Raw genomic sequence first — 10,490 nt, 5'->3', positions numbered from 1 at the left:
TAAAAACACAATACTGACGTTTGTAAGATTTATTTAAAATTTCGAAGAATTTTGAGGCAGTGATAACACTACGGACCACTAATAGTTAACAATGAGAATTTCTTAAATCGAAGAGACGAGGAAAAGACGATGAAGAGTGAGTGAATAGCGCAACTAATAATCACTTGTTTTTGGCATTGCTACAACTCAACTCCGGCAGCAGTAGCAGAAAGATTTGCAAACTTAAATCCTAAACTGGTGGTATCCATATTTCCCCCGACATCTCCACTTCTTGTTGCAAAAACTCGTTCAGCTGACACTCGGACGCTGTGGGATGATTCTTCGCCAACTCCTTTGCGCACTTTGTAAACCTAACCACACTGGAAACCATCTGTTTGATGTTGGGTCCGTTGCCGTTCTTCACTGGAACTTCTATGGTCATGGGCCAAATGCGAATCCAACCCCCTTCACTGCTCGGTGCAAAATTCCAGTCGCGTCCGTTGCCCCACTTCTTCGAAGCTCCCATCTTCTTCATTTCTTCATCGTACTAGAACTAGAGATGTAGCTGCGTAACGCAAAACTGTCAAAACTCACGTTTCTGTTTGAATCGTAATTTGGCTTGGTTTTTGGCAGATTGTAGTTTAATTTTGGCAGACTTACAATGTCTGAAATGGAACTGTTAACGGTTTGACTTGTTTCGGTTGGAACTTACTGGGAGTAGTTGCGGAAACTGTTCGAACTTTGGCGCGAACTGCCGAGTTGGATCTCGAGCTGATTTGCTTCGCCGACATCTTCCTGTGTTTTCTGCGCCATCTGCCTGCTGCGTTCAAAACCGACAATGTACTGTTGAAAGCGGTGTTCTTTGTTCTTTCTGCGTCCTCCTCGCTAAAACTTTGCTCAATAGAATCGAGTGCGTGGTTTGGGAAAAACATACTTGTCGTTCTCGTTGGACTCGTCTAGAAAGATGTCAAAAACTGAGAGGCCGGTGTTGTAGAGGGGCAGTCCCAATAGGTCAAACATGTCGTGCAACATTGGCTTCTTCACCGATCTATCGGCGTCGCAGTCGTTGCTAAGGGCCGGACTCAAATTAACCTGAAACATTTTTAGATGCGTGCAGTTTGACGTAACCAATCAAAATAAAGACAGTCATTTTGATAATCGCCAGATCACGTGCGCCGTATTTTTGAAGAAATTGAAGTTTTCAGTGAAATTCGAGCCGCGGAGTTTGATAGAAATTAGACTTTTTACTATCTTCTGATGTCATTAACATGCTAATAAAAGTAACTAGAAGAGACGGAAATAAATTGGAAATTATGACGTTCGTGATTGGAACGCTAGGAAAGAATTGTCAACTTTGGTTTGATCAATATTGCATAATGAAAACCGATTAATTATTGTTTATTTTTACTTCACGCCCAGGTCATTCAATCATAGAAACAATAAGTCTGCATCTGTTGTACAGTCGTTATGGCGATTAAACAAAAAATTTACAAGCCATTTATTGCTACAATCATTTATTGTTAAATTGAGCGTACCTCTAGAAGCCACGGTCGCAGAGAACTATCAATTAGCACATCAAATCCGAAAAATTCGAAACAATTGACAGTTGGTGGGATCTGGCTCACATGACTTAACACCGTCAGAATGACCAATGACGAAATTCTTTGCCAAAGGAGCCAGTCAGATATTCCCGCTTGCTGAAAATACCTTCTCAACTGTCTTAGGGTCCACTTGCATCCTGTAATCTGGAGTGAGTGACAGAATCAGTTTGACGCGACCACCTCACCTGATCCGATTCTATCTTTCATCTCCGTGTACCCCGGTCCTAGCTTGTTGATAGACGAATTGGTGAGATGACGGAATGGATTTCGCAGATCGTTCAGGCTGAACTTGTCAGTGCCAAAACGAGCTAGACCCTCCCTGTATATGTATATGGTGACCGGATGATACGACGGTATGCAGACGTAGAGCCTCAAATCAAACTTGTACCCACCAATCAGAAGCGGCTTCTCTATGTACCTTTGCACGATCGTATTGGAGTCGTAGCTCAGCTCGCTCAGTTTCTGGAAGGGGAACATTCGTTGTCTTTGTTGTCGACACTACACCCTTACCCTGAACAGGAAAATTCCTCGGCCTTGACTTTGAGCAACAGGTTTGCAAATCCAGATCGGTTTCTCTTCCATGAGCTTGTCGTGAACGTCGTTCTTCCCAGTAAATGGCCGACCTCCTCTGCTGCATTCCGCCGCCAGTTTCGTATACTCGAGGGGAAGATTGTAGCCGTGTGGGCTGCAAAACTGACTTACACCGGGAAACATTGTCGTCAAGTTTACCTAAAATCGTATATCGATCCGTAAACCTTCCTCATGCAGCGCAAGTACCGGACTAGATTATCTTTCCTGCAAATCGCCGAACCCTTCGGTATGTGATTGATGTACTGCAAGTGTTTAGTTTACTCGTTGCTATTGCGTTCCGCTTTTGGTTTACCTGCCACGCGTATAGGTTCCGGTGGTGGCTGACCGGAAAGCCGGAAGTCCTCCACCAGAGGTTCCATTGGTCTCCGCTTTCGGAGTTGAATTCTCGCCAACCCCTCTCTAAGCAAACCTGCAACGGGAACAGTTCAAAAATCGGACCGGGTTGGTCGTTTGTCTACAATTTCAAAGCATTATTTATTTATTGGACACGGCTCGTCGCTATCAATTAGCCGCGGATAATGGGTACTATAAAATTTTAATCATTGCAAAAATATATAAAAGAGATCGAGTAAGACGCCAGACAGTCGATACTGTTCTACAGCCGATGATCACCTTTTATTTAAGACAAATGTAACGTAAAATTATTTAGGCTTCGAACAAGCGCCCATCAAACGACGACCACGTTAACAAAAAAAATCAACATTTAAGTGCTCGAGTGAGAATGTTTCTTGTGCCCGATCTAGGCGAAAGTTGGAGGAGATTGTTCTGGTGGTCCAAGGAAGAAGCTCGAGTAGATCTTCTTACTTGATTTGTTTAGTCAATAGGGTATTTCTGAAACATTCCGTAATGGGTTTCCGTTATCAGTTTATTTTAAGGTTCTAATTTGGCTCGGAATAAATCAAATTTCCATTAGGTCGGCTATCTAAATTTAATTTGGTAACAAAGTTAATGTTGAACTTTACATATCCATAATTATGTTGGTTGATTGGTAGTATTAAGGTCTGACGGAATTAGGATCTGCGGCATAATGTTATCTATTCATTCTTAAAGAGGTTGCGCATCATAAAGGCTAACAGGAATCACGCAAACCCCACAGTTACTCACAACCTAATAAATATAACTTGTAGTATTTAATGAATTCGAGATTTGCACGCGACTGGGATAGATTCAGATTCTATCTAACCCTGACCTGCAAAGTTCGTTGCGGTGTGCCTCTTTATTTATTAATAACAAAGCATTCATCTCAGAAATCAACACCACTTTTTGACAGCTTTCAGCGAGTGGAATGCTTGCGTCGCCCCCAAACAATCCGACGTCTACGAAAATTTTGCAAGATCCGTCATAACTTTGACATTTTTAATAGCCCCGTACAAATTCCAGTAAAAACAAACAATAAAATCGAAATAATCACTTTTACGTTCGTTTTTAATCACTTTTTATCGAAATTATACCATGTGCTACGAGGGGATATCGATAAACAGTTAGCCTTGGTCATTTCTAATGAACAAAAGCATATGCCGCTAACATGGTAATTAAATTTAAACAGTGATAAGTGTAAAAGTTCCGGTCGTTTTCGAATTATTTTTTTTTAAGTGAAAACTTCTTTAGGCGCACCATCACATTATTCCTGGGCAGTGAATTAGTTTCACCGTCACGCGTCACGTCACACGCTCCGAGGAGAAAGGCTCATTCGAGTGAGTTCGCGGGAAACAGTCAGATTTTGAGTGGAGAATCCAAAGTGTTTATTTCGTATTTTAGCTATCACAAGCCCATTGTTCTTGATTCCTCCAAGTACTATAATTCATAATAATATAATTTATGTAATATATTATATTACTCAAAATCAATTACGAACGTCAAAGAAGTTTTCACTTCTGTGGTGTAGTCTTAAGCACACACTTTTTTTTAAACCATATTACGAAATCGAGTACCCTTCAGTATTCAAGTATGTAGTTATTTTGAAGGGGATATCTGGCAAAGACATTTTTTATAATACCCTGACGACATTATCAGATGAATGTCCTTCCTGTTTTACCATCAAAAACTGAGGTGTAGCGTTTAAGTGGATAAAAAAAATAAAGAGGAGCAGAGAGGTGAAAGACCGATTTCTCTATATTGATAACAGGCAACGTCGATGTTGTCGATGATTAAATTTTAGAAGATCGAAGAACCGTTGTAAAACGAATATCAGAGACTTTGAACACCTCATATGAACGCGTTTTTCGTATCATTAATAATGAATTGGGTATGAGAAAATTATCAGCAGAATGGACCAGTACACAAATATAATCAATTTGCAGTCAATTTGAAGATAATTTGGCCGTATAGTTACGATGGATCAATATCATGGATTCATTTTTATGACTTAGCGACCAAAGAAATGTCAAAAGAATGGAAATGGGCTGGTTCTTGATTCAAGAAGTTTCTCGTGCAGAAAGACCGGCGGGAAAATCAATCCAGTATATTCTCCTGACTTGGAGTATTACTTATTTTCAAAACTCAAGAAAGTCTTAAAAGGGTGATCTACGTGAAAAGAGAGATTGATGCTCTAGAAACCCAGTACACAGACCAGGAAAGATTTTTTTCAAGGGTTTAGATTTGTTGTATCAAGTGCATTGATGGGTGATCGTGTTGAATAAAATAATATTTATTTGGTAGACAGTTTGCTTTTACACTAAGCTAGAAACATATCGATACACCCTCGTACACATGAAGTTTGGTACTTGGCAGTCTTGGTAGAAAAATTGATTCCTTTGTTGTGACTTAATTTGTATTTCGAAAACGTCAAACCCATATGTAACATTTTAATCCTGCAGAAATATTGGTCTTCCCAGGATTGGTGCAATACGTAGAACAATCATGATTTCAATAAACTTCAATGACGTGAAATAATTTTACAAATTAATGATTTCTCCAATTACAAAATCACAAACTGACAATCAAATTGAACGGTATAAACAGCTATAAATATTAAATTATTCCGGTAAATTTGTTGTTTAAGTGATTCAAGTTTTGTGTATAGGATTATCTATAATTATTAGTACCTATTGTTGTTACAATGAAATGATTTCAATAATTGCGAAATTATAAAAACACGGATTTGTTTCTGAACACAATTGGGTAAGGGGGACTACATTTGGGTTCTCATTTTATTAAGCTAAGAAAAAATTATCATTTTGTAAAATGTACGGGGGATTTCAACAAAAAATTGCATTCAAGAACGCACTGATGAAAAGGAATGTTCAAACAATCAGTGTGGGTATAAGAAATATTTGTCGCAAATGTGATTAAATCATTCAAAAGCTTTTTTCTCGATTTAAAAAAAATGTTTGTTTAAAAAAAAATCAGTTGACAACATCTGAACAGTTATTACAGAGAAATGTGAAAAATCCAAGTAAAAATTATCATAATACAGCTAATATTTGCATAAAAAAGTTTAGATTAATTTATGGCATTTTAGAAATTTTAGTTATTAACTGTCTAATTAAATTGCTGTCTGCTCGACAACAAAACATGTTATTACAGATAAGCGAGTTATGTTATGAAAAATGAAATAAAGGAACAATTTGAAGTAGAGAAATGTGTTTTCGTTTTAGCAAATCATTTTTTTCTAGCTGCCTTGCTGAAAGGTAGAAAATTTAAAATGATTGGGTTATGTCAGACTGCTTAATGTAGGTAATTTTTATTTCGAAGTTATCGAACATGACTCGACACAGTATGCCTAAAACAAACGAGCTCGCAATTTTAATGCATTACTTCACGGAAGATACATTATTTCGCAGGAAAATAAATCATAATAAACTTACGAAACTTTTTGCATGTTTGTGCATTTACAATGTCTGCAATTTTAAAGTTGGCTCGGATTATTTCAACTTCAAAAATTTACTCGGGACCACACGATTTTCATAATCAACTTTGTACTTTTAAATTCGGTGTTCCGTAATGTTCAAAGTAATTGGAAAAAATAAAAAGTCCATTCTGTTCGGTACATTTATTAAGCTACAAGGCCTGGATGGTGTCATAAATCTTAACATTCTCAAGTCTCCCTGTTCAAACCTTGCCTCAGCTGTTAGTCAATGGTGCAAATAATTCTTCTATTATAGCTTCCTTCGCTTTTAATTCGTTATATTAAAATTTTTAATAACACAATTTTCACGCCGCTCGGGTTTCAATTAACAATAAAATGTGTTTGTTACAGTTTCCTGTACAACAAATTATTTATTAGGTTTGAGATCGTTTGCACTTATGTTATACATAAGTGCCTTTAAATTAACAAATGACACTGACAAACTGTTGCCACAGTGTAATAATAAATACCTGCTTGTTTTTTACTTAACTTCTAACTGACCGTTAAATAGCCAAGTACCTATATGCAAACTAGATTTAGCGTACATTAATCATTTTGCAATATTTGAACAATAAAGTAATTATGAAAATTAATGTAAGTGACTGTAAAAGTAAAAGAAAAATGTTGGGTGATTTGACATTTCGTTCCAATTATGTATTTATTAAGTTTTGCATTATCGCTCTCGATATGTATGATCAATGCTATTCTACATTGCACTATTCTAACTTCAGCAAGATAATAATTAATAACAACACAAAGGAATGACGTAAGAGACCGTTCCATATAAAATGTTATGTGAACATATCCGACATTAAACCTGCAAAAATTACCTGTGCTTCAGAATGATGAAGACAAATATAATAACCTACTTTATGACCGTATTAATGACTGGTGTAATGATAATGTCAATAATCAGTAATTTACAACGAACAGTTAATATGCCATTGAACACGATTTTATCTTTATTATTATTAAAAACCTACAACCCAACAGAGTGAAGTACAAAATATTTAGGACACAAAACAAAATACAAATTTTATTATAATTATTGCAAAATAACTGTTATTAAAAACGAATTTAATGGAAAGTAAATGTAGCATTACAGACTCCAATAAGACACGACTTTTAAAAATTACGTGCGTGTTAAATGGTGACAATTTTTGTATATTGAATGTGTTGTTGCGTGAGGACGTAAAGATCTATTACAATAAGTATCTTACAAACTAACTGCTACAAATTCAATGGAAATTAATGTGGCATTACTGATTCCAGTAAGACACGACATTTAAAAGTTAAATTTGTGTTATTTTGTCACAATTTTTACGTTACATCTATTGAAATATCTTGCTGAAACGACCGTCTTTGGACATTCGACTCAAGAACCAAAAAACTAAACAAACTAGGTTCAAACTCGATGGTTCGAAACAATTCTTTGACAGTAACTTGTAATGGAATAATGCCATCATGACAACATCACATCCTACACTAACTTTTTCTCGTTCACGAATAGATAATTTTGACCAGTGGGTGAGTCTCTCAAGTGTTATCTCTACCGTTGAAATTTTCTTATGTGCTAAGTTTAACAATTGTCAATCGCAAGACAACTTAAAAACTTACAAGATATCGTTTATTCACGATGAATGTAGATAAGGGGTGGCTATGACATCTGGTAACATTGTTGGTAGTAACTACAGAACAAATAAAATTCCCTGATAGAAATTGATAGCTTTCGTGTTAGGTTAGGTTGATTTTAATTAAGATTAAATTATGTGACGGAAACGGTAACATCGTCGCCAACTTGAACGTATTTCGAGTTGAATCATAATTAAATAATACTTGATTAAAAACAGAATTTTTTAAATGAAATTAAATTAGACAACATTGAATGACGGAACAGTCATGCCATATTTCTGACAGGAAAAAATATAAAATTAAGTCACTTTATGCAACATGATAAAAATAAATCACAGCCACACCTTATCCACATTCATTGTGAATACACTATAGCTGTAAAAACTTCGCGAGATAAAATATTCTGTAACTCTCTTTTAGCGTATTTTGCTTCTTTAAAAAGATTATTAAGCATACAATAGATTTTCTTTCATTTTTGCAAATTTTGGTAGATACAAAAAATAATTAAAGCTGTGTCTAGAAACTGAGAAGTATTCTCTAAATGTGAAACATTCGAAAGGATTTTACAATTACGGGTGATAAAATCAAGAGAAAAAAAAATCCAAAACCGAAAATTTTGAAATCACAAAATATTTTTTATTTTTTATTTTGTAAAAGTTGCAATGAACAAAAGGTTCACCTAACACGAGACAGTAGAACATATAACAAAATGTAGGTACAGAACTAATTTTTGTTACACTGTGTTATTTATAGACAACTAACAAAAAATTGTCTGGTTAACTCAAGATAATGCAACAAAAGAACCATTACACGATTATAAAGTGCATTCACATTGTTTAGGCATAATGGGAGGCCGCATTTGATTTGGTCGTAAAGCTGTCTGTTGAATTAGGTTATATTTTTCTAAGTTTGAGGTTATAAATAGTGTCAATGTCTAGTGCATTGTTGTCAGTTTTACTTCCTTGGTTTTACTACGGGCTGATCAATAAGGACTGTTTAAGTTGGTAACACTGAATCGTATTTTAAATCGTATAACAGGAGTAACTTCCGGTTGTTGGTGGCTTGTCGTTGTTAATGCTATACCTATATCAGATATTTGTCAAATAAACCAACAAAACATATCCAGTTACAGTGTTATAAATAAAAATTTTCTTAATTGTATTGCCAACTTAAACAGTCCTTCTTGATCACCCGGTAGTTTCCAATAGAAGAATACTCAAGACATCGCGGGAAATTCAGCAACATGTCAGGCACTTTAGTGACGGAAATCAAACAATGTGTGCAACGTTAAAAAAATTAATCATGGCCATCCATTAGGCCAAAACAACGTGAACGGTTTTTACATGCAAACCATGAGTTAAGTCAAAAAATATTTGATCGATATTAGCTCCATTATATTTATCGATTCATAATTTTTCAAAACTTCAATTTCTCCAGTGACTTTTAATGATTGATATTATTTTTGTTCGGTTGACAACACATTCACGATTTTAAGTTGGTACACTTGACTATTAGATTCAAATATGAGTGTTGAAAAGTCAAAATAAATCAAATTGTCATTATTTATTCCTATAATCTTAACCTAGAAAGTGAATCAACAGACAACTCTTTGACAAATGACTAGATGTACCCATTATTCGGAAGTGCCAACCCACTAATTTGTCTCAACCATTAAAAGTCATCAGGTAGTATTTAGACTTGAATATTACTACATTCTACATTTTTTTGAAAGTGTAATATTAATTTTAAATAAATAAAGAAACAATCATCAAAGACAGACTTTTTTCAGAATAATTTTCACTTTCTCTCTTTGAAAAGCGGTTTTTCTCAAGGTAAATCAAGTGATACGGATAAATCAAGTTTTAACAAACTAGTATCCATGTGCATAAAAATAAAAAATGACAGTTAAATGACATCGGCATGAACTTTTTATTTCTTGTTTGTTTGTGGTTAGCGGTTGCGTTACCATTAATCTTAGCGATGGAGAATGGAAAACTTGGTTTCTGACTACATAGCAATGTTTTATTTTTACAACGCATTTTTATGTTATTTGGCAAAAGAATCACATTTTGGCATGAATTCTCGACATATCGAGTGTAAATAACAAATTCGTGTGACACTAAGAAGCTCCGATTCCGCAATATTCTGTCACCGGAGGTGAGTTATGTGGGGAAAGAACCGTTCCGAAGCGGAAAGGAAACTATGTGGGGTTTGCGTGTACGTTGTGCATATGCAGACTTACGTGAAATGTCAGCATCTAACTCAACTTACCTGAGTAAGGAGTTGTGGTCCTGTCCCGCTCTCGTTCAATCTAAATATAAACGGTCCGTCACCAAAACATTCCTCGAACATTATCCTTACGCAGGTCGAATCCTGCAATTTAAAAGCGACCTTACCCACTACAATAAAACAACAAATACATGTTTATTTGTTTAGCAACAATAGTCCTGGCCAGGATCGAGGGGTGGCAAGGAGAGCACGCGTGCGGTATTGAACTGGCAATGAACAAAGTTTGCAAAACGGTTGGAGGGCTTAAGGGGGTGGAAAAGCGAGCACTCGGGATCCAGGGTGCACCTTTTTCTATCTTTCACCCTCGTACACAAATCACAGTCGATCGGACACTTTTAACCTAAATATGAGGAAATCCATATAGAAAATTAAAATTCCGGCAAAGCACGCGGTGTATCGTGAGCGAGTTCACTGACTACAAAATTCAGCTCTCAGCGTCGTGACGCTAGACCAGACGCAGTCGTTGTCAACGGAGACATGTGCCTCATTCATGCTCTAGCAGGAAGCAGGAAATTCTTATATAGACGCAGGGGCAGGGCCGTACTAGCGCC

The 10,490-nt window shown here is 36.1% G+C and overlaps 1 protein-coding gene across 1 annotated transcript; it reads right to left on the bottom strand.

Moving 5' to 3' along the window:
- Positions 1 to 14: 14 nt before the first annotated feature.
- LOC138131726 (probable tubulin polyglutamylase TTLL2) lies at positions 15 to 10,416 on the bottom strand. Its single transcript, XM_069048907.1, has 11 exons — positions 10,225 to 10,416; positions 9,922 to 10,023; positions 2,464 to 2,580; positions 2,310 to 2,413; positions 2,091 to 2,265; positions 1,766 to 2,042; positions 1,515 to 1,717; positions 914 to 1,071; positions 692 to 864; positions 574 to 644; positions 15 to 526 (listed from the first exon to the last, which is right to left on the bottom strand). The coding sequence occupies exons 2-11, from the start codon at positions 10,000 to 10,002 to the stop codon at positions 230 to 232; spliced, it is 1,656 nt and encodes a 551-aa protein (XP_068905008.1). The 5' UTR covers positions 10,003 to 10,023; positions 10,225 to 10,416; the 3' UTR covers positions 15 to 229.
- Between the last annotated feature and the right edge of the window lie 74 nt (positions 10,417 to 10,490).

This window comes from Tenebrio molitor, chromosome 5 (genome assembly GCF_963966145.1).
Source record: "Tenebrio molitor chromosome 5, icTenMoli1.1, whole genome shotgun sequence".
NCBI lineage: Eukaryota > Metazoa > Arthropoda > Insecta > Coleoptera > Tenebrionidae > Tenebrio > Tenebrio molitor.
This window is presented reverse-complemented; position numbering and strand designations above follow the sequence as displayed.

What these genes read in the sequence shown, in the direction of transcription:
- LOC138131726 (XM_069048907.1), bottom strand. Translation starts at nt 10,002, where the DNA reads ATGTTCGAGGAATGTTTTGGTGACGGACCGTTTATATTTAGATTGAAC. An exon ending in GACCACAACTCCTTACTCAG is followed by an intron (nt 2,581 to 9,921) that starts GTAAGTTGAGTT and finishes TTCCCGTTGCAG; the next exon opens with GTTTGCTTAGAGAGGGGTTG. An exon ending in TGCGACCGTGGCTTCTAGAG is followed by an intron (nt 1,072 to 1,514) that starts GTACGCTCAATT and finishes AAAATGTTTCAG; the next exon opens with GTTAATTTGAGTCCGGCCCT.